General features: G+C 43.9%; 1 protein-coding gene across 3 annotated transcripts; it reads left to right on the top strand.

Moving 5' to 3' along the window:
* Window positions 1–2,136: 2,136 nt before the first annotated feature.
* On the top strand, window positions 2,137–27,519 carry CAP1 (cyclase associated actin cytoskeleton regulatory protein 1). 3 transcript variants are annotated; one of them, XM_073791521.1, is made up of 13 exons: window positions 2,137–2,268; window positions 14,775–14,896; window positions 15,526–15,626; window positions 17,306–17,383; window positions 19,117–19,260; window positions 19,362–19,447; window positions 21,355–21,460; window positions 22,622–22,799; window positions 24,520–24,704; window positions 24,886–25,009; window positions 25,168–25,250; window positions 25,562–25,705; window positions 26,337–27,519. In XM_073791521.1, the coding sequence occupies exons 2-13, from the start codon at window positions 14,785–14,787 to the stop codon at window positions 26,418–26,420; spliced, it is 1,425 nt and encodes a 474-aa protein (XP_073647622.1). In that variant the 5' UTR covers window positions 2,137–2,268; window positions 14,775–14,784; the 3' UTR covers window positions 26,421–27,519. The 3 variants fall into 3 exon arrangements, with proteins under 3 accessions (XP_073647622.1, XP_033693270.1, XP_033693262.1); XM_033837379.2 differs by having other exon boundaries at window positions 15,523–15,626; XM_033837371.1 differs by lacking the exon at window positions 2,137–2,268 and having other exon boundaries at window positions 14,772–14,896.
* Window positions 27,520–27,572: the final 53 nt, after the last annotated feature.

Below are 27,572 nucleotides of genomic sequence, written 5' to 3'. Positions count from 1 at the left end.
TAGCACCTGCTCGCTGCAACTAGAGAAAGCCCGCAGGCAGCAATGAAGACCCAATGCAGCCAAAAATAAAATAAATAAAATAAATTTATTTAAAAAAAAAAGTCACAGATACTGTTCTTAAACTGCCTCCCATTGGAGTTACAAGTACCTGTGTTCAGACTTCTTAAAAGATTAGAAGTTCCTGAAGGGCAGGCATTGTGAACATTGCTTCTATTTCTCATTACAACCCCGAATTACTATCCCCAATTTATGCATGGGGAAACTTTCTTCCTTATTTTCTTCCTTCTCCTTCCTGTTTCCCACTTTCTCTCCCCTTCCTCTAGGATGCATGTATGGTTTTGGTATTTCCTGTCTCTAATCCGGAAAGAGATTTAGAAGGGCTAAGTGTAGAGCTGATTATGATAAGGGCCAGGGAGGCTATTTGCCCTAGGTTACACACACATGAATCACTCAAATATAACCTTTCAATTTTATGTCTGAATAGAGTTGGTGTGCATGTGTGAGAGACAGTGTTTTTGTTAAATGTAAATATTTAAAAGGTACTGCAGTTTTTGTTCCATATTTTGTCATGTGGTCATTTTCTTGTAAATATTCTGGGAGTCATAAAATTGAGAAGAGGCCCAGGTTCAGAGAAGTCAGGTAACCTGACTTAAGTCTGACCCCTGGTAAGCGCCTAAGCCATGACTGGAACCCAGGATGTCTCCCCACCAGGGGCATCACTGCCTCCAAATTGCAGCAAATGATTCCAGTTCGGTCTATCATAGGGGTTAAGTTCTGGGATTTAGTTAGATAGATGTGTCCCCTTCAAAATTCCGACACTTTATGAACCTGGCAAGTAATTCAGCCACCTCATTTTAAAACTGTAGGCCATAATGGTACCTACCGCAGAGAGTTCGTTAGAATTAAAGTGAAAATACGCTTGAAGCACTCAGCACAGTCCTGGTATGTACTCAGCGCGCAGTAAATGGTAGCTGTTATTATAAGAATTGTATTTGTTGAATGAGTGACTCTGGCATATAACGCTTGCATTCAACTTTGAAGCTTGCAGCCGTCACAGCCGTTCAACTGAAGGGGTGGGAACTTGCCACTTTTTTCTGTAAATAAAATCTTTGTAGGAGGATAATCACTGGTTGGAAAGTGTGAGCCTTGAGGGAACAAAGCTCTGATCCCCAGACCCAAGAAGCACCGAAGAGAAGTCTTCCCCGCGCGCCGCGGCCACCGTGCAGAACCTGCCCCGGTCTGAGTGGCAGGCAGCTGGCCACGCCCAGCCCGGGCAAGGTGCCTCATAAGCCGGGCTTTAGCCGAGTGGAGCTGGATACCTTCTAATTCCGCTCATCTTTTTCTTTTTTTTCCCCCGCTCATCTTATTCTCGGGGACACCACCCTGCGCGCAGAGAGGAAGGACTCCCAAACCGCCAGACGGAGGCTTCCGCGCGGCCCCAGACCTGACCATCTATGGTCACAGAGCGCACCGAACAAACAGGAAGTGGGGCGAGCTTCCACCTTCCCAGCCCGGGGCAGAGCGAGTGGGGCGGCGGCTGGCATGCCCAGAAACGCGCGGTTGGGCCCGAGCGCCCCCGCCAACCCCCCCGCCGACCCTTCCCCACACCCAGCCTCCGCAGGTCCTCCCGAAACACTGTCCAGAGCAATAGCCTCCCCACGTCACAAACGGGGAAACTGAGGTTTGAACGCCCAGAGGGAGGCGGAGCTTAGCCTTGATTCCCCTCGGAGAGTAGACGGCCGCCCGTGATTCCCGCCCTCAGAGAATCCTCCGGCTTGACCCTATTAGGGACTGAAGGGTTGAACCCCTTCCCGACTACTGTGAAAAGGGACCGGCCTTTGCCAATGAGGCCAAACTGACAGGAGAATTAACCACTCATCTGTCCTCCTTCTCCGGGGGTGGAGCTTAGCCAGTAATTTCGGCCCTTCATTGGTCCGGGCGATTCCGGCAGCTGCGGTTGATAGAAGGGCGTGGCTAGCCTTAGGTACGCCCCCCGTCGCTCCCGCCTTGGGGGCGGGACTCTTTTCCCAGGCTAGTGGGGATTCTCTCTCCCCGGCGTGGCGAGTAGGGGGCGGAGTCAAGAGCGGAGCTGCCAGTCTTCTTCCCCGGTCCCTCCTCTGGGCCGGCGTTTCGGCCGGCGGTTCATTTCCGGTGGGGGTGCCGCGCCCAGTGAGGGCACGGAAGTGGGTCGCGCGAAGATTGCTGGGCGGTTCTTGCCGGAAGTGGAGAGCGGCTGATCGCAGTCCCGAGGTGAGGCAGATCTCTGAGGTGAGTGTGCGCGGCGGGGTAGGGACTATGGTCCCCTCCGCGGCCCACTGGCCCCTGGCGTTGTTAATGACCCTTCTGGCCTAGGCGCATGCGGTGAGCCCCCCTGAGGCGGCCGGCGCCGGGACCCTCAGGCCGACCCGGGATCCTGGGCGCGGTCTCTTGAGGTGGGGCCGCGGTGACCAACTGAGCCAGGCTCTCCTGGGGAGGCCCCTTCCGCTGGACTTCGCGGTTCTGGCCATCAGCCTCAGCGGAGGCCTGATTCCTAAGGTGCTCTGACTGAAGGGAACCTCCGAGACCTTAGAATCTTCTCTATCCCTGGTCTCGCCCCCATTGCTTGGATGGGTAAATTGATCCCCGGAGAGAGGAGGCTGGTCCAAGATCTTACAGCGAGCGACGGAAACAGTCGGAGTCTAGACCTCAGCTCCTTAGATTACCGGCCCCATATCCTTCCCTCGTTCATTTCCCAGGAAACTCTCTCTACCTTGGGGTGGTCTTCCAGTAGGTATCGTCTCGCGGGCAGTTGCAGGTTAAAGGCTACTCGCTGCGTGGAACTTTTAAAAAATGCAGCCTGTTTGGCACACCTGGGCAGTTTTTTTAAAAAGAGAGGATCGGGTTTTTGTGTTTGCAATCAGAGAGCCTCCCCTTTCTCCTAGTCTATAGCTCTGATCCTGAAAAGCCAAGTTAACTTTGTTGAAGGTGTTGCATACTTCTGGATGTGAAACCAGTTGGCTCAGTTTTGGGCTGGTCCCACTGCCAAGCATCGGTAGCCATAGGCGCTTTGTTTAACTTGTTTGAGCCTCATTTTTGTCATCTTTTAAGTGGAGATCTCTGCTCACCTCACAGGATTAAATTCAGTGTAACAGATTGTGTTTATTCTTTGTTAGGCACTCGGCCACATCCAGGGAAGGCAGCAACAAAACAAGGTAGACCCTGCCCTCACGGAGCTGACAGTGTTTGCAGGGAATTTAACAAATAATTATAAATGTGATGAGTGTTAGGAAAGAGGAACAAGGTGCTTTGGCAGTATGTAATGAGGGGCTCAGGAAAATCCATTCTGCAGAAGCAGGGTTTAAGATGAGTTTCGAAGCATGAAGAGCTCAGTGAAGAGAGCATGAGAAACTTAAGGCAGAAGTTAGTATCAGAACTGTCAGTTGAAGCTCTTTATAGGGTTCCCTGTTCAAGTGAAAACCGGGGCAGCCCAGCACATTAATCATTCACCAGCCATTTATTGAGCCCTTGATATGTGTGAGGCACATATTAAATGAGGCATCTAGCCCTGGTGACTAAGAATAAAGTAGTTCTCATGGAGTGGAGGAGGAGGCAGACAAGTAAATCAGGGGTGGCTTACAGTGTCATAGTGTGTGAGCACAGGGCTCTTGAGAGGAGGAATACCTGAGCCAGCTTTCCAGGCTTTAGGGAGGAAGTGGGAGGCTAAGTCCTGCAGGATTTGTTTAGCCGTATGGTGAATCTGGAAAAGGGATTTCCAGCCAAAGGGTCCAGTGCAAGGACATGGAATCTGGACATGTGAAAGACCATGACTGGAATTCCAGTAATGCTCAGAGAAGTGGAGGAAGTGGGTGGGGGTGGTTCCCATATGAAGGCCCTTGTAAACTATGCTAAGGAATTTGGAGCTTACCCTGAAAGCTGTGGGGAGGCTTTGCAGGCTCTTATGTAGGAAAATGATGTGGTCAGATTGATGTTTTAGTTCAGCCTGTCAAGGGGGAAGGAACATAATGAGGAAGTAGACCAGTGTTTGGAAGCTTGAACATGGCTTGAACCATGAAGACAATGAGAATGGGAAGGAGAGGAGGGATCAAATTTGAGCAATATTAAAAAGATGGAATCCATAGAGTTGAAGGCTGATTGTTTATGGAAATGAAAAAATAGCAGTAGCCTAGGATGATTGTCTGGTTTTCTGGTTTAGGGAACTGGGTAGCACCATTCACCAATATAGGTACTGTGAGAGGAGGGTCAAGTTGGAGAGGTGCCATGGAAAGAAAATGAATTTTGGACATATTTAGTTTGAGGTGTTTGCAGCACATCTAAGCAAAGGTGTCTAATAAGATATCTCAACTAGAAGAAAGAGCAAGACAAAGGTGTGGAGGCAGGAGAGGGTTTATATTGTTCAGGGAAGTACTGGAGCCTGGGGTTTGTAGGAGAAGATAAGACCAGAAAAAAAGGTAGGTGCTGCCAGGTTGTGAAGGGCTTTTGATGCCTTGTATGAATGCGTTTGGATTTATTCTGTGGTTGGCATTTTGCTGATTGTTTGACTTGCTGCTGTCCAGTATAAAGAAATTTCTGTTGGAATTTCCCCCCCTTTTTCTTCCCCAGAAATACTTCATCAATCAGATGGACATAATTTATGTTTCAGCAGAGTTTAAATAAAATGGTAACTGTGAAAGTACTTTGTCAAGTACAACCTGTCATGCAAACCAAAAGTGGTGGTATTGTTAAGATTCAGTGAGTGTATTTTTGCCTTGAGGAGGTTAGCTGTTTAGTTTGTAAAATGTTTTGTTTCCAACCTGAAAGATGAACTTTTTTTTCGCCCCTTTTCTTGCTTATATATACCTTTGTTTAGTTGCAGTTATTTTTTTAACTAGGGACTGAGCCTTTTAAAAGTGACTTCCTCCTTTCAGTTTTCTGTGAAGTATGGTGAGTCAAAGATTCATTTTACTTAAACAAGCAAATGCAGTGTCATTGAAAGTTGAACCCTCTGGTTTGAAATTTAATCCTGAGATTTGAAATCTGAGGATCCTCAAGCTATATCTTAGCCAGTCCTAGTGATTATTCCTTTGACTTGTCCTCATCAGTTTCTTTCTTTACTTTCTACTAAACTGGCTTTCATATCTATACTTCAGCTTCTCTACCATAACCAGACTACTCTTTTTTTTTTGGCGGTACGCGGGCCTCTCACTGTTGTGGCCTCTCCCGTTGCGGAGCACAGGCTCCGGACGCGCAGGCTCGGCGGCCATGGCCCACGGGCCCAGCCGCTCCGCGGCATGTGGGATCTTCCTGGACCGGGCACGAACCAATGTCCCCTGCATCGGCAGGCGGACTCTCAACCACTGCGCCACCAGGGAAGCCCCAGACTGCTCTTTTAAAAAGAACCATTTTCATCTTAACCCTTCACTGGCTTCATTTTCCCAAAGAATCAAGTCTAAACTCTATTGTCCAATTTACAGAGTTCTCCACAGTCAGACCCTCATCTTAGTTTTCATTGGGTGGTACAGAGTGACATTCTAATTTAGAAAGTCCTAAACTATTACATCAGCATTTTATTTGTACCTCTTGTACTACCTTTTGCTCATTATTACATTAGAACAGGGTTTCTCAACCTCAGCATAACTGACATTTTGGGCCAGGTGATTCTTCATTTCATGGGGTTGTCCTGTGCATTGTAGGATTTCAGCAGTATCCCTGGCCTCTACCCATTAGATGCCAGGGGCACTCCCTCAACTGTGACAACCAAAAATGTTTTCAGACATTGCCAAATGTCTCCTGGAGGACAAAATTGCCCCGATTGAGAACAATGCATGAGAAAGTATCATAGCTCTGATTGTGCAGTGTCTTATCTCTCCAACTCAGTTCTCTGAGGGCAGGCTCCATGGCCGTGGTTAGCCCAGTGTATGGCACATGATAAACGCTGGGTACCTTGCAAGGAATAAATCATGGGTTTCACTGAGGCATCAAGAATTATTGGTCATTCAAGGAATTTCTGGGTGGGCCTTGAAGAACTTGCCTTTTTGTGTTTTTTTCCCTCAGAGGATGTGATCTTAATAGAGAAAGGCCATTGTTTAGGCACTCACTAGAAATGAGGTTGGTGTTAGTTGACAGTGCAAGTCAGCAGATTTATATTTCCCCTATACTGGGGCTATATAAATTCCTGTTTTCTTTGCCTGCATTTAGACAGCTTGGTTTAGTGGATAGGGATTATCATTTATTTTACATTGGATGTAGTTTATGATGTTGTTACTCAAGATTTATTTTGACTGATAAAATTGTTATACAGTTGACCCTTGAACAACATGGATTTGAACTGCGCAGGTCCACTTGTACGGGCAGATATGGAGGGCTGGCTGTAAAGTTATTGGAGGATTTCCCACTGCACTGAGGGCCAGTGCCCGCCCGTATCCCCGTGTTGTTCAAGGGTCGACTGTAGTTTCATCAACCTTAAATTAATGCAGCTCTAGCATTCACCATGAAACTATTTGTTCTTGATATACCATCATGTAAACCTAATAAAAACCATCAACTCTAAAAATACTCCTCAGCTACAGTGCAGCTTTGTTTGCCTTGTATTACCAGACCTGTTGTATCAAATTTTTCTGTTCTACTGGAAAGTAGTTATAGTTGAAATGTTTAATGGAAGAAGTGAGCTTGCTTTTTTGTTTTGTTTTTTATTTTTTTTCCCTCCAGAGGTCATTAAAATTCCTACACGTAAGTTAATTATAGACTTGCAGTCGCAGATCTTTTTGTATCTCTAGCTGTAGCTGAATCATGGTTAGGGACAAATGGCATCCTTGAATCTATCTTTATGCATGAGAATGGGAAATGCTGTTCTGTTTACAGCAACTACCAGTTGAAATCAACCAATGCAGTTTTTCCTTACACAATATAAAAGATGCCTGCTGAATGCTTTTATGGTGTTAGTCTTCATAATATTCCTTGAATGTGAGAGAGAGGGGAGCCCTTGACCACACAAAGTTATCTATTTGCCCCAGAGCATTGAAACAGCTAGTTTTCAAGTCTGACTTCAGCTTGTACACTATTACTAGCTTTACTCACTCCTGGAATTTTAGATGGAGGACCATGTTTAATGGTCAGGAGACAAGTGCTGATATTGGGTAGAATTCTTTCCCTCTGCAGGAGACAGGCCTTTCTTTCTGTTTTAATCTAAACCTCAGGTGGCAGTGACTCAGGCACTAAATGTCATTGGTTTCATCAGAGAAACCAAATGCTTGGGGAAGAACAGTGGCTCCTGATTTGGGTTAGATTTAGATGGCATCTTACTGGGGCAAAGTGGTGTCTGTTCTTTGGTTTCTGGGTTAAATCAGCCAACTTGTAAGTATCCTATTAGCATGTGTAGGTTTTGCTCTGTAGCATGTTAGAGTCTAGTGATGAGAATTTCTATATTGTTAGGAGCAGAACTAACTAATGCCTTATAGTTTAGTGGTAGCTTAGGAGAGATATCCAAGTGGAGCTGTTTTGTTTTGTTGTCTTCTATTATAAAGAAATTGTATTACTATGTTAAAAAAATTTTGGAAAACGGGGAAATTGTCTAAAACTCCATCACTCGAATGTGACAAACACTGTAAATTTTGTGTTCTTTTTCAGGTCTTTTTCCACAGTGCATTTAGCTCTTCCCCTGTAATTAGAAGTCTAAGCTAACACAGCATTAAACATCTTCATGCCTATCAGTTTTCCCGTTAGTATTATTTTCTTAGGATAACATCTAGGGAACAGAATTACAAAGCAAAGGCCAACAGAAGCATTTTGAAGCAGATCAGTTGGGCTACCATAGCATACAGGGTGACTTGTGTAGTTGCTTTCTTTTCGATTTTACTTAAGGGTATGACTTAGAGGAACAACTACCTGACAAAGTAGAAAACATTTTAAGCATAGCAACTTCTTATGAGTCGAAATTCATTCCACTGCCTTAATTGCCTGGTGAGAAGAGGCAAGAACTGCAGGAGTAACCTGGTTCCATTTACTTCTGAATGACAGGCAGAAGGAATTGGGTTGCTTGAATTGTTAGAATGATGAGAATATGAAGCAGCTTTGGCAGGAATCACTGACCATTTCTGATTTTGCTTGGTTTCAGACCACAAAAGAAATTGCTGGAGAATCAAGCTCCTGGTTTCTTTTCGCTCTGCATGATATCCCTCCAAAAGCCTATGCAGTCTCATGACTTTATGATGTTTCATTGCTGATGACTTTGTAAACATTGATCTCTAGCCTTGATTCTTCCCCAAGCTAATTTCTAACTATTTACTGGACATTCCCACTTGGAAGCTTCATCTTCTGTTCAAACTGTGCATACAAAACTGACCTCATCTTCTTGCCTTAGCTAGAACGTGCCAGAAACCTGTTTTTTTCCTATAGTGTCATCATTCTCTTACTCCCCTGGATTTGCAACTCTGGAGTCATCTTTGACTCCCTTCTCTGAATGCTACTGTAACTCAGTAGTTAGTACCACACAGTTAATACTTGTTCTGTGTTTAATGTTTAGTTGTTTTGTGTGACCTCCAAGGGCAGAACCAAGATCAGTGGGTGGAAGTTGCAGGGAGACTGGTTTTGCCTCCATATAAGGAAGAACTTTTAAATACTTTGAGCTATGTGAATGGAATGGGCTGCCTCCAGAAGTCTTGGGTTCTCCACACTGAAGGTGTTTGAATAGAGGCTACCTGACTAATTGCTGAGAATGTTGAAAGGTCTGTTCTGTCATCAGATGGTGCTTTCTAGACTCCCTCCTCATCCTGAGAGCCAATGATTCAGTGGAAGGTAGCTTTGTTGCTCCTGCTAGACTCCCTCAGGGTAGAGAAACTATTTTACTGTTAATTCAGGTGCTGGTCACTTAGCGGCCTAAAAGTGATTATTATTTTCCTTTGCGATAGCAAAAATATTTTTTACAGTACCACTTTTTTTTTTTTTTTTTTTTGTGGTACGTGGGCCTCTCACCGTTGTGGCCTCTCCCTCTGCGGAGCGCAGGCTCCGGACGCGCAGGCTCAGTGGCCATGGCTCACGGGCCCAGCTGCTCCACGGCATGTGGGATCTTCCCGGACCAGGGCACAAACCCGCGTCCCCTGCATTGGCAGGCAGACTCTCAACCACTGCGCCACCAGGGAAGCCCTACAGTACCACTTTTTTGTTTTGCAGCTAGTTGAACAGCTTCCAACCTAACCTAGACCCTAATATCTTCCCTTTTTTTCCTCCAAAACCCATGCTATCAGACAGTACTTGTAAAAATTTTGCTTTCGTCATATTATTCCTTCTCTCAAAACCCTTGAATGGCTTCACATTTATCACAACATCAAATTCAAATACTGCCCAGGTTTCAGTGCCCTCCATAACCTAGCCCAGCTTGCTTATTTCCCATGAGACTATGTGGGCTCACCTTCTCACACTTTCTGTACATAGCCTTCTTGGTCTCTCTTTGCTTTTGATTGCTCTGGAATGTCTTCCCTTTTTTCTTTTACTTTTTCTGTCAAAATGCCCCACTTCCCTCCTGAAACCTCCTGAGACTACCTTTAGTCCTCATTGATTTCTTCTCCAAGCATGTAGTCATTTATACTATATAATTCAGGACCATACAACATTCTGCAAAGAAAAAGCTCCACTGTATTAGCTGGTAACTTTAACTTTTCCCAATCCAAATGAAATTAGTTAATCTCTAACAGAACTTTAAAAAATATAGTCTTCAGTATTTAGTCCATTGGTATTTCATTTGCGTTGCCCTTCCCAATAAGAATGAAAGCTTCTAGAGGGCAGAGACCGCGGGTCTTCTGTTTCTTCAGTAGCTGTCACAATGCTAAGGACTTTCGTGTTATGAGTGTCTTCTGTGTGCCAGGTTGTTCTAGGTGCTGCAGATTTTGGGGGTGGGGGCAGCTGGGGAGCAGGGTGGGGAGAATGGATAAATTGCCATGTTTCTGGAGCCTGTATTCTATTACATGGTATGCAGCAATAACATTTTACATTTGAACTGCATTTTAAGGCTCCCGAAGTAACTACTCATCTATAAAACCAACTCCTTTGATCCTTACATCTCTGTGTGCTAAGTGAGGGTCCATTAAATGACTATCCTAAACTTACACAGTTAATACGTGGCAGAATTGGGACTTAAACCTTGGTCTCCTGAATCCAAGTTTTATTTAGACTTGGGTAATTAGGACTGCCTCTCCTTCTGAAGCTTTTATGATGAATGCTTAAATAGTTGGGAATCTGCACCTTCATTTACGGAGGCTTACATATAGTTCTTGGCTACTGTCAGTCAGAAATGGCAGGGAGCAAGATTAGGCAGAGCTATAGTTTTCTGCTCTGGCAATTCTGTATTCTTGGGAAAAACCTTATTTTAAATATTTGCTTTCCAAACATGTGTCGTCTACTGAATGTGAAAAAATATTGGCCTCCATAGAGGAAACTGAGAGCAGAGGAATTGAAAGCTGCTAATAATGTGCCTAAAGACACCATAAAGAGACCTTGAACCCACAGTGCTGTGCTTAGCAAACAGCTGGGGCTGCATGCTGTGATGAACCGGTTAGTCACTTAATTGCTTAAAAGAGCCTCAGAAAATTTGTGCTCAAGGTTAGGTTCTCTCCCACCGGTTGGTTGATACCTAGCAGGCTTTTTAACTTCTGTCAATTTCTTCATTCTAAAGATGGGGATCAGTATCTTTATAATATATGTCACAGAATTATTTTAAGTCTCAAAAGAAGCAGCAGTTTGATGATATAAAGCACCTACAACTCTAAGGGAGTTCTGTTTTTAATTAATATTATATCATCTAATAAACAAGGTTATCTGCCTTATGGCACTTGGTTTGAAGATCTCTATATCAATTTAATTTCTGCCCAAGAAGGCAGCGTTTATTTGAAAGATGGGAATGTTTGCTAGAGCCTACAAACAGGCAAAAAAAAATGTGTTTTTTTTTTAAAGAAAGGAACACCCCCCCCCCCACACACACACACTTCTCCCCAGATTTGACACAGAGAGGAGATAACCAGACTTGCGTTGAGGGGAGAAGGGGGTAAAGGCACTTATGTATTTATTTTTCCCAAGGACCTTTATTAACCTATTGTATTTATAGTGCCTACCATGTTTATAGTACTGGAATTACAAAGGCAAGACATGGTCTCTTCTGTAGGGTGACTGCCTGTTGACTATTAAATGACTTTAAACCAGTGTGTTAAAGTGTGGTAGAGATAAGTACACAATGATATGTGGGAGCACATATTGGAAATGCTTCTTGGGGAGGTCGTACCTTGGCTGAGACTGAATGGACAGTAGGAATTCTGGAGAGGGGGCAAATTGAGAAGGGAAAACATACCAAACTGGAAAAGCTTCCTAGAGGAGGTGACACCTTAGCTGAATCTGAAAAAGGCAGTAGGAGTTATGAGAAAAGGAACAGGTTGGGAAGGGAAAGCAGCCAAGCAGAGTGGATAGCACTGTAAAGGCTCAAAAGTGAGAGAAAGCATAACTCTTTCTGGAAAATGCAGGTAGTTCTGGGTTGCTGTAGAATGTTGAGGAAAGGTGTGGCAGGAGATAAAACTGGCAGAGTAGTAGGAAATAAAGCAGGGCCAGTTTATGGAAACCCTTGCTTGGACTTTACTCTGAATCACTGTGGTAATAAGGAGAATGGATAAACAGGGTTTGTAACTGGAATTAGAGGAGACTAGTGAGGAGGTTATTGCAGTAATCTAGGCAAAGTCATGATGACCGAATTTTTATCAATCAGGATGAAGACAGGGGCATCTATTTATGATATGCAAGATAGAGCCTATGGATTTTGATGACTGATGAGATTAGTAAGGAGGTCATTTAGTTAATGTTTATGGAATCCTAACCATTTTTCAGGACTGAGCGAGCCAGTCACTTCCACATGTATTTCCTCATTTATTCTCACTATAGCCCTTTGGATTTTATATTGTTGTTGTCCCTGTTTTACAAGTAAGGAAGCTGAGGTTGAGAAAGTTTGGTAACACTGAGACACAGAGCCAGTGAGTACCACTATTCAAACTCCCAGTCTCTCTGACTTCTTTAAAGAACAACACTCTTTTTTTTTTTTTTTTTTTTTTTTTTTCTGCGGTACGCGGGCCTCTCACTGTTGTGGCCTCTCCCGTTGCAGAGCACAGGCACCGGACACGCAGGCCCAGCAGCCGTGGCTCATGGGCCCAGCCGCTCTGCGGCATGTGGGATCCCCCCAGTCCGGGGCACGAACCGTGTCCCCTGCATCGGCAGGCGGACTCTCAACCACTGCGCCACCAGGGAAGCCCCAAGAACAACAATCTTAACCACTATACTGTACTGCTTAACAGTTTCCAGGTTACTGTCTTGATTGCTGGTAGTGCTGGATTACTGAGACAGTGAGTCTGGGGGAGCAGTGCTAGGGAAAATGATGAGTTCTGTTTTGGACATTTCAGATGTCCTTTGGGACATCCAGGTAGAGATGTCTAGGTGGAATTCTGAATCCCAGAAGGATGGCCTGAGCTGGATACACTGCTCTGGGAGTTGTTAGTCTATAGGTGGTTGTGGTGGTATCACTCAGCAAGTGGACTGGATAGTAACGCGATAATGGTAGTTGACAGCTTTGGAGTGGACATGACCACCTAAAGAACGAATATGCATACATAAAGAATAAGACAAGGTGTGTCTTTTGGTCCTTCAATTCTAGACACTCTTTCCCATAACATCTCAAATTTAACTCCACCCCCACCAAAAACAAAAAACTAGGAACTCTTCTCCTATATTTGATTTGTGGTGGAATGAGATTAGCTATAATGATAGCTGTTTTGTCTTTTCTCATTCTGCTTAAGTTAAACAGCAGAACCATAGCTTGTTTAGCATTGAAAGCTTAAAGTACAAGTAAAAGATGGAAAAGAAGGAACCAAAATCCATGAAGCTGTATTATTAAGCTTTTCAGATTGGTAAGTATTCACGAACCCTGGCAGCCTTTAGAGATGCTTGTACTGTGTTATCATGTTCACACTGGCCGGAACTTATAGTATCCATTATGTCCGAAGGAACATGTTTTATAACAGAATGGGTGGTATTTATTAATGCAAGGTAGCTTGGGAGTTTATTGCAGTCACTGCCTTTTCCCCTGGGATTTACAGAGTGTGGTGGATTATATGTGTCTGTCCCTGGATAGTATCCAGAATGAACAGGGCAGCAGTTTGGATATTTGGGTGATTGTGCCATAACATAAGGGAGAGTATATTGGATACTTATAGTCTGCTCCATAGTCTGTTCCATTTTGAGTAGAGTACAGATTTGGAGGCTTCTGCTACCTCTTCAGGCCGGCGAATGGAAAGGTTTATTTGGTTCGCATTCTTATTTTTTTCCTTGATTCTTTTTTAAACAACATTCTCTGGCAAATCACCGGGCTCTGAGAGATCAGAGCCTGTACACAGAAAAGAATGGACAGGGATGATATTGTCTTCCTTAGTTTATCTTTTGAGTTGCTTCTCTCTTCCACAGGGAAGACAATGTGTGTTAAATGAGATATTCTGTCATGTAGCTGTCTTTGAGGGAATTATAATTGCTATGGTCATTTTAGGTGGCTTCAAGGGAGTTGAGTTCATTCGGCTTCAGTTGCCTGAATAAATTAACGCTTTGAAATGACATCTCTCCAAGTCAAGTCTTTGATTGTGATTACACTGACTGATTTTTATGAGATCACCTATAATCTAAAGCACTTTATGTCGATGTATATTGATAACATTAACACTCATTTATGTATATTTGTGGGTAACTTTCAGAACCCTTGTTTCTGGAGTTCTGGGATACTATACTTCAGGTTCATTAACTTCTAAAATATTTATTGAACACCTTCTACCTGCCAGGTAGTGGTCTAGATGGTAGAGGATAAACTTGTTTAGGAAACAAACCAGAGAAGGTCCCTTCTCTTTTGGAGCTTACTTTCTTTAGGATATTAGACATTGAATGAGGCTAGTTCAGATAAGTTGGTACTTGTGAAAGATCTGTAACAAGCTCTCTGGGTGTGTCTGTTCTCCTTCCCTGCTGCATATCCAGATCCTACCCACCTTCATTTGAAGCCGGCTCAATTGGAAGCTTTGCCATAATAGCCTTATCTGATCCTTCCAGCTGATATATTCTTCCCCTCTCTGAAATCCTGTGTTATTCTCTCTGCAACTTATGTCACCTTAATTTTTTTTTTCTATTTGTTTTACAGTCGTTAGTACACATGTAAAGTCTTCTCTATTAGACTGTAAGTTATTGGGGGCAGGATAAATACCCTATTCATCTTGGTTTTGGGCATTCCATATGTAGGCAGCAGGATGTTGTAGGAAAAAACACAAAACTTAGAGCCATAAGGCTTGAATTTGAGGACTGGCTTCCCTACCAGCTAACTGTGAGACTATAGGCAAGTCATTTAACTTCACTGAAATTGTTTCCTATCTCTGAGAGTATAGTAATTATCTTTCCATTCCTAAATAGTTGTTGAGAGGCTTAAACTGAGATAATATATGAGACTGTACTTTGTAAATTCTAAATTCTTACACAAATATTTATTTGGTGATATCCAGTAAGTATTTGAATGAGTAAGCACTTGCTTTCAGTTAACACTGTTTCCTGGGTAGTTCTTTTGCTTAATGAAGTCTCTATGATTTTGCAAATATGCTAGACTATCTTCCATCTTATTTTACTGTAAAATGATTCTGTTCCTCAGAATTGGCATCCTCTTCACTCCCAGGGTATTCTTTTTTTCTTTTCTCCCTAGGTTCTATGTAATATTAAAACCACAAATGACATTTGATCTGTTTCAGCAGGTGCTACATTATGGCTGACATGCAAAATCTGGTAGAAAGGTTGGAGAGAGCAGTGGGCCGCCTGGAGGCAGTCTCCCAGGCCTCTGACATGCACTGTGGGTATGCAGACAGTGCTGCAAAAGGTAAGCAGCATACAAGCCAGCAGAATACCTTGAGTGGTGAATACTTGGTGTCCTGGCCGGAAATTCTTCTGTCGCAGTATATTCCTTCCTTTGGAGCTAACTCCCTAAAACGTTTAATCTAGAAAGTTCATTGCCTATAATTCGTTATTGCTGTGAACGGATAAGGGAGGAAGTGACTTGTGCAGGGAGGCCTGTGGTTAAGTTATTTTAACACGAGAACTTCCTGCTTGTGTGATATTTCCTGTTCTTTCTTTAGCAAAATGACTCTAGTATAAGTCAAATGACAAGTGATATTAAATTTCCTCTCTCCAGACAATTGGCAAATTGGCCATTTTGCACATGCCCAATTGAGTCAGAATGTTAGAGCTAAAAGTAACCTTGAGGGGGATCATTTTGTTTATTTTCATTCTATTGGTAAAGAAAATTAAGCTCAGCAAGAAAACGGGACTTAGCCAGGGTCACACAAGAAGTTAATGGTGGTTCTGGAGCTAGAACACAGGCTCCTGACTCATGCTCCAGCCTTCTGTTTACTGTGTTACCTTGCCTCTCTGCTTTCATATGGAAGTGCCTTTAACAAATCCTCTTTCTGGTGTGTGACCAATTCTTCGTGGTGTGTCTGTCTTCAGCAGGAACGACTCCATATGTGCAAGCATTTGACTCACTCTTGGCCGGTCCTGTGGCAGAGTACCTCAAGATCAGTAAAGAGATTGGGGGAGATGTGCAGAAGCATGTAAGGAGGTTTGGCCCCTTTTTCCCTCTTTTAAGGACTGGTGGCTTTCTTCAGATCCTACTCATTCTTGGTTGAAGAGCCCCTTGAGAGGCTCCTGGCTCCTTCTCTTCTACCTGCACTGAGGAACTCAGTCCACGCACTGGAACATTTCCTCAGGTTTTTCCAGGCTCCCTGCTTTTATCACATATTCCGCATGGGCTTCTTTTATACAGATAGTTTGCTTCGTGCATAAAATGTGGCTTGGTTCATCTTTGTAGTGAGAACATGCTACCAGCCTGATCCCAGTGTGTTATATAACCAAGCCTGGGGTGGCTTATTCAAAGGAGTCATCATCATGACTTAGCATTTATAAAACTAAGCATGGTACTTATGCTAAAGCTATGCTAATGTGAGTTATTTTCATACTTAGCCCACAGTACGAATGTGAAGTAGGCAATGACAGGTGCCTCTCCACCAACCTCCCTTCATGTGCTGCTACCCACGTTGTCACCCCCGCCCCTACTCTGTCTCTTTCTCTGAGACCCAGAATCCTCCTGCTAGTCTTCTAAGTGATCCTTTGTCAGCAAGAACCATGTTTAGGATCTTCCTGACCCGTCAGCAAAACTGGTTGCTTGATCTTTGGAAGAGCTATTTGGAGCCTCTTATATACCATCTGTTGGCAATGGTGTTAACTCTAGAGGGTGGGACTGGGACTTAGATAGGAGTGTGGGGCTTGCATTTTTACTTTATACAGTAGGTCACATTTGAAAAGGTTTTAAAACGTATCACTTATATATATATTTTTTTACTTTTATATTTTAAAAATACAAATCCAGAAAAAAATATATGACTTGAATTTGAATTTTTGTATTTGTAGTGCTTATAGCCTCATGTTTCTTAAACGCTTGGTCATGACCTTCAGTAAGAAATACGTATTTGTGGGACTTCCCTGGTGGTCCAGTGGTTAAGACACTGCACTTCCACTGCAGGGGGCATGAGTTCGATCCCTGGTTGGGGAACTAAGATCCCGCATGCCGCACAGCGCAGCCAAAAAAAAGAAAGAAAAAGAAAAAAAAGAAATGCATATTTGTAGCTAAGATATAAGTTTCACATTATGCTACTTGTGTTGCACTTTTTTTTTTGGAAATAATTTCCAGTTGATGTATTGCACTCATTGTTCTATTCTCCTTCACTTAATAAAGTGCAGGTTATGGGGTCACAAAGTTGATTTAATTACCTGTGATAGGTCATGGTCCAACTTTTGAAAAATAGCTTTAACACAAAGGAGTAAATACCTTGAGAATTTGAGGCATAAATTTAGGTTTTTGCTTTAACTCTTACCTCTAGTTCTTGAGAACAGATTTGGGAGGGCGGGGGAGGTGATGAGAGGTAAGAGGGATTTTCAGTGCACTTCATATCGCACTGCATGTTCAGTTGCTGACTTGACTTCATCGAAAGCTAGCCCCAGTTATCTTCATTTCCAACTCTGGATTATATCCCTGATTAGTTCCAGCAGGAATAATGATATATTAGTCTGCCATCAGTCCCAAGAATCAGGAGTACTTGAAGAAATCAACATGCAGTGCCTGGGTTGCTACCAGAGTACATGCAAGTGGAGGTTTCAGGTTATTCTTACCAGGACCTCTCCAGTTGTAAAGTGTCATTGATAGCTGATTCTTCTCCTTTCCTCTCCTTTTCAGGCGGAGATGGTCCACACGGGTCTGAAGTTGGAGCGAGCGCTCTTGGTTACAGCCTCTCAATGCCAGCAGCCAGCAGGCGTAAGTTCATTACTAGTTGGTTTGAGGCACAGGACAGGTTGAGAGCTTTCTGCTAAGCTATCACAACATGCTAAGATAGACCTACTAGGCTCATGTATGTTCACACCAAGTCCCAGAGGGAGAGTCAGATTTTAAGCGCCACTGTGGGAATGTGCCATTGAGTATATATTTGTTGGGCTCTAATGGCTTTTTTTCTATCACTTTACTTAGGACTGTAGTTATCCCTGGGACTTTGCTGCTTCTCTCAATAGACATTCTTAGCCCAAATTCATCATATTGTCCCTTATGCCCTTTGGGACCCAGAGAGTGGTTCTCTTGCTCCACTATGGGTGGGCTTAGTAAGGCTGCTGGGGAGATCCTAAAACTCCTAAAGCACTGCTTCTCCCCTCACCCTTCAGTGGTTAGGCATCTCTCTTTAACTTTATTCCTACCTCAAGATTTTATGCTGCCACAAGTATGAAAATAAATTAGAGAAAATTTAGATTTTTCTCAGAGCCAAACATTTTAGTTTTGTTTCATTTCTTCTTTTTGCATTTGGCTTTCCTAGGCAGAAGGCTAATAAAATAAGTCTTCCTACTAATGCTGTATTAATACCTGTGAACCCTTGGCATGCCTAAATAATGTAAAAATAGCGTAAGATAATGTTAAATATGTTAGACTCTAATTTTTAATCTGTCTCGAATAGTTAAAGCATTTTGTCTAAACCTTTTTTCCAAGCCCACACTTTCCACAACAAATCAGGCAGCTGAGACATTATTATCTTTCCCTTGCTTTAGATCGAGGATTGGCAGACTGTAGTCTGCAGGCCAAATCTGGCCTGACACCTATTTTAAATGAAGTTTTTTTTGGAACACAGCCATGTCCATTCTTTTAAGTATTGTCTGTTGCTGCTTTGTGCACTACAACGGCAGAGTTGAAAAATAGCAACAGAGACCGTATGGCCTGCAAAGCCAGAAATATTTACAGTCTGGCTCTTTACAGAAAGTTTGCCGACTCCTGCTTTAGACTGTTCTCATGCTAAGATCTGAGAAATGAGATGTTCAGGAAACCAAGCTTCGGATGAAAACACAGAAACACAAGATTCATCCATTTTGCTAAGCTGTCTGCTCAAGTGCCAAGCCCTCTAATTGCATTTGATTCAACAGATCTCTTCTCAGCAGCTGCTATATGGCTAGCAGCGTGTTGAGGGCTATACGGATTATAAAAGAGGGCTAAGACAAAGCCCTTGTCTTTGAAGAATCAATGACAAAGAAAAGCATGTTTACATGGGTCCATTAATAAATTGTGCTGGTGTGTGATAAGGTGCCAGAATTGGTTATGCTGACGATAGATGCTGTAGGAGGCCGGTGTGGTTGGTGGAGTGCTGTCCCTCATGACGCAGAGGAGCACACGGATAGATGGAAAGAGAGGAGCTCAGAAATGAACTAGTGTCTGCTGTTAGTGGGACAGAAAAGAGGCAAGTGGCAGAAATGGTAGAATTTTGTGGTACAGCTGGAGTATGGGTCCTGATCATGAAGAACCACAAAATCCAGCCTGGGTAGTTAGAGCTGTCTAAGGAGAGTGAGATGATGAGCAGTATTGTAGCCATGTGAATCTTTGCAAGATAAATACAGAGTTTATTTGCATGCTGTTGTAGTTCGTGAAGAATTCTTGCCTTGAGGATCAGAGTTGAGCAACATAAAGGCTTCTATAAAAATACACTAACCTCAGTCTTTTCTTGCATCTTTTTCTAGAATAAGCTTTCCGATTTGTTGGCACCCATCTCCGAGCAGATCCAAGAAGTGATAACCTTTCGGGAGAAGAACAGAGGCAGCAAATTGTTCAATCACCTGTCAGGTGTCAGCGAAAGTATCCAGGCCCTGGGCTGGGTGGCTATGGTGAGCGGCACAGCTTCCATGGGAGGGAAGGGACAGATTGAAAGAGGCAAGGTGATATGGCTGGAGAGGTCCCAAGTCACTGACAGCTTCTCTTTTTCTAGGCTCCCAAGCCTGGTCCCTATGTGAAGGAAATGAATGATGCTGCCATGTTTTATACAAACCGAGTCCTCAAGGAGTACAAAGACGTGTAAGTCCAGCCTGTCCTCAAGGGGTAAAGGACAAACCCAGCTGGTTACTTGCTGGAGTAGTGCTTTGTGTTAAGTTAAGACTGCCTTTGGCTGCTGTGTTGGTTCTCTTATCTCAGGGCTGCTTTTTGGAAAGTTTGATAGATATTGGCTCATAGAAGCTGTATTTGCAAGCAGGAAGTGTTTCTGTTTCCTCTTCTGCTTTTTCTCCAGGGTTTGTAGAGGACTTTTTTTTTTTTTTTGTGGTACACGGGCCTCTTGCTGTTGTGGCCTCTCCCATTGCGGAGCACAGGCTCCGGACGCACAGGCCCAGCGGCCATGGCTCACGGGCCCAGCCACTGCGCAGCATGTGGGATCTTCCCAGACTGGGGCACGAACCCATGTCCCCTGCATCGGCAGGCGGACTCTCAACCACTGCGCCACCAGGGAAGCCATGTAGAGGACTTTCGAGTCTTCTCATCCTTAACCCTTCCAGGTTTAGGAGGTAAAATGGTCTAATGCCCTTTTATTTGCCTGTGTGGTCAAGATTTTGTTCCTTTGTTGAAAACTTCTAACTGGCCCAGTTGCAAAAGATTCAGTAAGATTTACTAGAAAATTACCCTGACTATTCACGTGGTCAGGTAAAGTGAGATGAAGGCTGCCTGACCACTGCAGGTATTGCACAAGGGGAGTCATTGTACGTCCAACCACACGTGGCCACCAGTGTCTACTTCTCCATTGCTGGTTTTGAGCTGGAGTGACTGCAGGCAGGTATTACTTAGCTGCATAACTCTCCAAACCCTTCCTTTCTTCCATCCATCATCAGTTATCCAACATCTGTGAAGGAATAAGCCTTCATGTGGGTGAAAAATGTCCCAGAACACCAGGCTGCTCCTTGATCCTTCCAGTAACCTGGGATTAAGCATCACAATGTTTTCATTATACTCCACCATATACTCTGCAATTTATAGTTGAGGAAATTAGGCTTTATGCTAAACAATCATAAACTCTTCCAGCTAATAATGTATAAGAAGAGAGGAGGACTTCCCTGGTGGCGCAGTGGTTAAGAATCCACCTGCCAATGCAGGGGACACAGGTTTGATCCCTGGTTGGGGAAGATCCCACATGCCGCAGAGCAGCTAAGCCCATGCGCCACAACTACTGAGCCTGTGCTCTAGAGCTCATGAGCCACAACTGCTGAGCCTGTGTGCCACAACTACTGAAGCCCACGGGCCTAGAGCTGGCAGTCTGCAACAAGAGAAGCCACCACAATGAGAAGCCCACGCACCACAACGAAGAGTAGCCTCCCACTCGCCACTACTAGAGATAGCCCACGCGCAGCAATGAAGACCCAAACGCAGCCAAAAAAATTTTTTTAACTTTTTTTTTAAATTAGAGAGAAGAGACTTGAACTATAGTGCAGTGCTGTTTCTATAATTTAATACTGACTATTTCCTCCTAACAGAAGTTTTTATTTTTAATTTCTTAGGAGGAGGGCATACTTTTGACATAAGGCTTATGCTATAAGGCACTTGAGTTTCTTGGAGTCCTAGAGATCCACAGTGATGCTCGAGAGACCTCTCTACCATGGCTTCATGCACAGAATGTTTGCTTTTATCAGTTTTGTATATTAGGTTCTGCCTAAGGTCTACTTTGAAATAGTGGTTTTGCTACTTTTAAAAAATGTTTGAGGAATACTGCTGTAAGAGATAGAAAGATATAATCTGGAGTCCCTATCCATATGGACTTTGGTCTAATTAGGGTAAGAGAATAGGTTCAAAAAAAGAAGGAAAGCTCAGTTACGCAGTTGAGCAGAGCCTAAAAAACGCCACAGGCAAGAGCATGTGAGTTCACAGATAGGAGGGGATCTGGAATCACTATTGTAATGTACCCTGACTGCCTGTGATGAGTTCTTCTTTAATTCTCCCAGGGATAAGAAGCATGTGGACTGGGTCAAAGCTTACTTGAGTATATGGACAGAGCTGCAGGCTTACATTAAGGAGTTCCATGCCACTGGCCTGGCCTGGAGCAAAACGGTGAGTGCTCCTCCCCTCCCTTCATCGCTCCAGGAAACCTCCAGGATCTGCAGGTTTCTTAGACTTTAGCACTACCAAGGTCTAAGAAGGAATGTTAGTCTTCAGAGTGGAGGGTAGAAAGAAAAAGGAGAGAAGGAAAGGGGAAAAAGAGTAAAGAAAGCAAGGGTCAGAGAAGGAATAGTCAGTTCTATTCAGCATCAGTAAACATGGGTCAGGGACAATGATTGGGCTGGAAGGAGAGACAGATGAATGAGTTACACTGTGCCAACCCTCAAGAAGCTTAAAAATACAGATACGAAACCCCACTTCAAATCACCAAGCTAAGTGCTATAATAAAGGTACACACTGCAGAGTATGAAGAAGAGAAGAATGATTCTCACTGGGAGAGACTGTACTTTGAAGAGGTATACTCAGACTTTTCAGGTATAGGACAGAAGTGGGAGAAATGGGAATACTAGTAAACAGCAAAGCTTAAACAAAGTAAATGCAGAGTAAGTGTAGAGATTGGTCATCTGGCTTCAATAAGGAGAGAGAGTCACATATTTAGGAGGAAAGGCTGGAAAGGAAGGTAGTTGAGACCTTTAGACTTTATAATAGGTGATAAGTAACTATCAGAGGTATTTGAGCAAGAGAGTGATAATGATCCTATTTGTCCTTAAAAGAGTCTTAGCATATAGGTTAGGGGTAAGGGCTTATGCTCAGACTATGGAAGTGCTCATGGCACTAGGGGCTGGTACAAAAAAGAATGAGATATAACCAAGGTAATAAACTGATTTAAGATCGAGGGGTTTGGAAGACTCAAAGAAGATTGAATGGTCAAGCTTGGTTGATAATATCTCTCACTGAAATAGAGACATGGGTGTGATGGTGAAATCAGTCTTGGACTTTGTGAGTCTGAGGTACCAGTGACACACTAAGTAAGTATTTAGAACTATAGGTTCAGAGCTGGAAAAATGTGAAGGTTGAAAAACGGAGTTGAGTTGGATCCTTGGGAAAGGGTGAGAAGGAATAAAGCCAAGTTGGGTGTGGGTAGGGAGCATTAATCATTGCATCAAGGGCCACAGTGGGTACCCCATGTATCTTGGACACATGCAGGGCCCTACTGGGGATGGTACAGAGGGGAAGAGACGCTGACTGTGTTACCTGCACTTACTGTTCCAGGGGCCTGTGGCAAAAGAACTGAGTGGATTGCCATCGGGACCCTCTGCTGGATCGGGTCCTCCTCCCCCCCCACCAGGCCCACCTCCCCCTCCAGCCCCCACCAGTTCAGGCTCAGATGAGTCTGCTTCACGCTCAGCACTGTTTGCACAGATTAATCAGGGGGAGAGCATCACACATGGTAAGTGAATGCTTTGGCAAGAAGAGTTGGTGAATAAGTTGTTTTGGCAAGAACTTACCGACTAGAGACCTGACAGTCTGTAAACCAGAACCGTGGTTTGTATATGGGAGATTCATTTGGGGTGTCACATTCCTTCAGGTTGCCTAAAGGGATAGCAGAGCTGGCTCAAATGGAAATTGACAATGGCTCATTATAGTTGGGGGAATCTCTCTCCTCAGAGGAAAGTGATTTAATATTAAGGGGCATATACAGAGTACCTACCCTGTGGTGCCAAGACGTGGTGCTGGCAGTTTTCCCTAGAGGTTTTTCCCAGTTACCGTGTGGTCTCTTCAGGAGGTCATCTTGGAGGGGGTGGTTCACGTCCTCAGAGGGTGTATGTTAGTCACATGGAAAATTTGCGTAAGAATGACCTGATGTTGGTATAGAGAAAGTAGACACCCTTATACACAGTAGGTGGAAGTCTAAATTATACAGCAGTCTCCTAGGAATCTACCTATAAAAACACTGAAAGAACAACTTTTATACATTGTTGTTCACAGTAGCTAAAAATGGTGTAACAACCTGTATATCCCACTGTAAGAGAAATGGTTAACTGTGGTATGTTCCTCTTGACGCAATACTATGCAGCCATTAAATCTTTTTCTGCAGTGAACCATGCAGTGTTTAGGAGTGGTGGAGCTGAAACGCCAGTATTGGTTATATAGATTGGGCCGTGTCCACAAGCAAGGCACGTGTCAGCCTGTTGAGGGTGATTATCGAATGTTTTTCCTTAAAAAAAAGATATTTTTATTTATTTATTAAATATATTTATTTACTTATTTTTGGCTGTGTTGAGTCTTCGTTGCTGCACTCAGGCTTTCTCTAGTTGGGGCGAGTGGGGGCTACTCTTTGTTGCGGTGCACAGGCTTCTCATTGCGGTGGCTTCTCTTGTTGCGGAGCACGGGCTCTAGACGCGTGGGCTTCAGTAGTTGTGGCATGTGGGCGCAGTAGTTGTGGCTCACGGGCTCTAGAGTGCAGACTCAGTAGTTGTGGCGCATGGGCTTAGTTGCTCCGCGGCATGTGGGATCTTCCTGGACCAGGGCTCGAAACCATGTCCCCTGCATTGGCAGGCGGATTCTTAACCACTGCGCCACCAGGGAAGCCCCCAAAAAAGATATTGTTAGAAACTATAGGTTAACTTGAGAAAATTTTTATTGTGTTAATTGGTTAAACCAAATTTCTTAACAGTGTGCATGCTTATATCTAAATAAAAAACAACTATGAATAGAAAAATTATTGTAAGGGGAGTTTCAAATGCTAACACTGATTGGAGGTCGTAGGTTAGCTGTGAGGGTTCTTTTCCTTTTACCAAATTTTCTTTATTATCACATACTACTTTTTCTTCCTCTGTTGCTTTAAAAACTACGTACGTATTTTGTGAGTATATACTGATACTTAGTATGTCTTTCTAGATCTTTTTACATACCCATCCCCCCATACACACACATTCCACTTTTTTTATTTTTTAAGTGGAACTTTATAATTTAATCTTGGGGTAGAAGAAAAATTATAAAAGTGCTTCTCCAAAGCTGTGTGTGAGAGAACATCTCAAAGGCTCTGGTTTGGGGCTTTGAATTTTTTCTTAAGGATCAGTTTAACTTCTGATAGCAGAAGTTGGTTATTGCCTCGGCCCAAAGCCCTGGTATGAAGGACAGGAACAAGGCAGCTGTTGTTCTTACAGCCCTGAAACATGTATCTGATGACTTGAAGACTCACAAGAACCCTGCCTTGAAGGCTCAGAGTGCTCCAGTACGAAGTGGCCCCAAACCATTCTCTGCATCTAAACCAGGAGTCAGTCCTTCCCCCAAACCAGTCACAAAGAAGGAGCCAGCTCTACTTGAACTGGAGGGCAAGAAGTGGAGAGTGGTGAGTTAAAAATGCCAGGACTGGGGGAACAAGGAGTGGGGACAAAGCGATTAAACGGAGCACAGCCAAATGAGTACAGGGTTCTGGCTTAGATTGCAAGAATGAAAGTTTGGCATAGTCTGTGTTTTGGGGTGGCATGTGCTTAATGATGAGATTCCTAAAAGGGGTATCTCTTTAACAGGAAAATCAGGAGAATGTTTCCAACCTGGTGATAGATGACACAGAGCTGAAACAGGTGGCTTACATATTCAAGTGTGTCAACTCAACATTGCAAATCAAGGGCAAAATTAACTCCATTACAGTAGGTGAGTTCTTGTTGTTGACCTAGGCAGGCTCTGTCCTAGAGCTTGAGAGGGCTGGAACCATAGCTACCCTATTTCTAGAGATTCTTAAATTCTTAATTCTTAAATCGAGTACTTTCCTTTAAAGTTACACTGTTGACCCGCTCCCTTTCTTCTCCTAGATAACTGTAAGAAACTCGGTCTGGTGTTCGATGACGTGGTGGGCATTGTGGAGATAATCAATAGTAGGGATGTCAAAGTTCAGGTAACTTGATACTTGGCTCCTTCCTTTAGTCCCTTAGGAATTAATTGAAAGAGACACAGCCGACCCACAGATGTTGCTGTGGTGGGAATCTGACTCTACAGAGTCTGTAAGCTGAGCTGCTTTGGATGTGGCAGGAAGAGTTGGCCCTTATCACGAGCTCTTTCCAGTACCCATTCTCACCCGCCCCTAGTATCCAGTATCTTGTACACCTGTGAGTTTTTCATGTAATCCCGTGAAACAGTGAAAGCTTTTCCCACAGCTAACTTGTTCTGCTGGCTGCTGGGACTCAGTGCTCTTGGTTTCCCCTGCAGGTAATGGGTAAAGTGCCAACCATTTCCATCAACAAAACAGATGGCTGCCACGTTTACCTGAGCAAGAATTCACTGGATTGTGAGATAGTCAGTGCCAAATCTTCTGAGATGAATGTCCTCATTCCTACAGAAGGCGATGACTTCGTAAGTTCCTTGATCTCTTTAGTAGTATGGTCTGAAATCAGAAGGGACTGAAGACTTGCGTTGGAGGAGAAGTCTTCCAACGCAGCTGATGGACACTCTGCACCAAGTGGGTGCAGCCCAGCAGTGCACACCTCAGGCACAGACACATGAGGTAGTCCCACGAAGTAGACCCCCAAAGGAGGGTGGTTTCTGCCTTTCTTAGGCAGAGCAGATGCTCAGGGTAGTCAAAAAGGAATGGGATTGAATCACAGCACCCTATTGAGCTGGTGCCGTGAAGCCATACACATTCCCATCTACGCCTCGTAGGTTTAACAGTCTGCAAGGTCACTGATCAGTGAACAGTAAGAAACAGACTCAAACCTACATCTGTCTAGCTTTGGAGCCTTTGTTCTCCTTCCTACACTGTGCTGCTGCTTCACTGTCAGCGGTGGGGGAGGTGGTCTAGAAGATGTGGCGCTGCTAGTGCGCTGCCAGTTCCACGGCCTTGCTTTCTCAGGTGGATTCAGTTTCTCTCTCATTACATCCTACTTGCTCTCAGAGTTTAGTGCGAGCAAGCATTGGGAGAAAGTTAAGATTTAATTAACCCCAGGGTATTGCCTAGCTTGGGTTTAAACCTGTTGTTTATTTGCAGAATGAGTTCCCAGTCCCTGAGCAGTTCAAGACCATATGGAATGGGCGGAAGTTGGTCACCACAGTGACAGAAATTGCTGGATAAGCGAAGTGCCACTGGGTTCTTTGCCCTCTCCCTCACACCGTGGGACAAATCTGTATCAAGACGGTTCTTTTTTAGATTTCCTCTACCTTTCTGCTCTTAAACTGCTTCTCTGCTTTGAGAAGCACAGCTACCTGCCTTCACTGAAATATACCTCAGGCTGAGATTTGGGGTGGGATAGCAGGTCTTTGATCTTCTGCAGGAAGGTGCAGCTTTTCCGTATCAGCTCAACCATACAGCCAGTCCATTTTTCAGGAACTGCACATCAGGACAGGTGTGTTTTAGCTTTCAGCCTTTGGGGTTATTTGACCAACAAATAGTCTTCGGGGAAGGATAAAGCAGTCCCCAGGAATTAACAGATCACAATGTTCACACAAGTTAATCTTTTTCTAACAATGAGCGTGAAGGTAGCAGAAGCTGGTGTGATCCTAGTTGGTTCTCCTAACTTAAACTAATTTTCACTATTGACAAGTGAGGCAAGGGTTTGCACGGGACCAAAGGCTGAAGCTTGGCCATCTAGCATTCCAAGCAAAATGATTTCCTGTAAGCATTCCTTTTCTTCTGCATTCCATCCTGCATCTGCCCGAACCTGAGATAGTAGGTTGTCCTGTGTTAGCTGCTGTGGTGGTGCCCTGCACCCAGGCCAGCTAAAGGAGTCTTGGACCCTTCCTCTCTCTGGGGCCCCTGCCCAGCACCTTCCTACAGAGATGACTTAAAAAGAGAGAAAAAAAAAGGAAAACCACACCATTCCCAGGAATCTGGCTTCCCTTCCTCCTTCCATGCTGGGTGCCCATCATCCGTCTTCATTGCTTCCTTGCCCTGTCATGCTCAACAGCTTTTGGCTTCTGTCTGGGCACCTGAACAGAGGACTAAAATCTCCATTGCAGGCTGGTTTTAGGTCTTGTGTAAAAATCTTGCACAGCATTGCTAATGTAAATTTCAGTTTTTCCTCTAGGACAAACACTTTACCAAAATATGCAACTTCTTTTGGTGGGAAGAGAGATTGTCCTGTGATTTCTACCCATTTCCTGAGGCCTGCGGAAATGAACCTTTATGTACTTAAAGTTATACAGAAAATAGAATAAAATTAATACCAAACTTGCTTAGTATTTATGTATGATATTTGCTGTACAGAGATGTAAGGACTTCGAAAAG

Source organism: Tursiops truncatus, chromosome 1 (assembly GCF_011762595.2).
Source record: "Tursiops truncatus isolate mTurTru1 chromosome 1, mTurTru1.mat.Y, whole genome shotgun sequence".
In the NCBI taxonomy this organism is placed as follows: Eukaryota; Metazoa; Chordata; class Mammalia; order Artiodactyla; family Delphinidae; genus Tursiops; species Tursiops truncatus.
Note: the sequence above shows the minus strand (reverse complement) of the source record. Positions and strands in the feature narration are given on the sequence as shown.

Coding starts and splice junctions, on each gene's coding strand:
- CAP1 (XM_033837379.2), top strand. CDS start 14,785: ATGGCTGACATGCAAAATCTGGTAGAAAGGTTGGAGAGAGCAGTGGGC. Junction 25,010..25,167: donor AATTAACTCCATTACAGTAG/GTGAGTTCTTGT, acceptor TTCTTCTCCTAG/ATAACTGTAAGAAACTCGGT. Junction 25,251..25,561: donor GTAGGGATGTCAAAGTTCAG/GTAACTTGATAC, acceptor TTTCCCCTGCAG/GTAATGGGTAAAGTGCCAAC.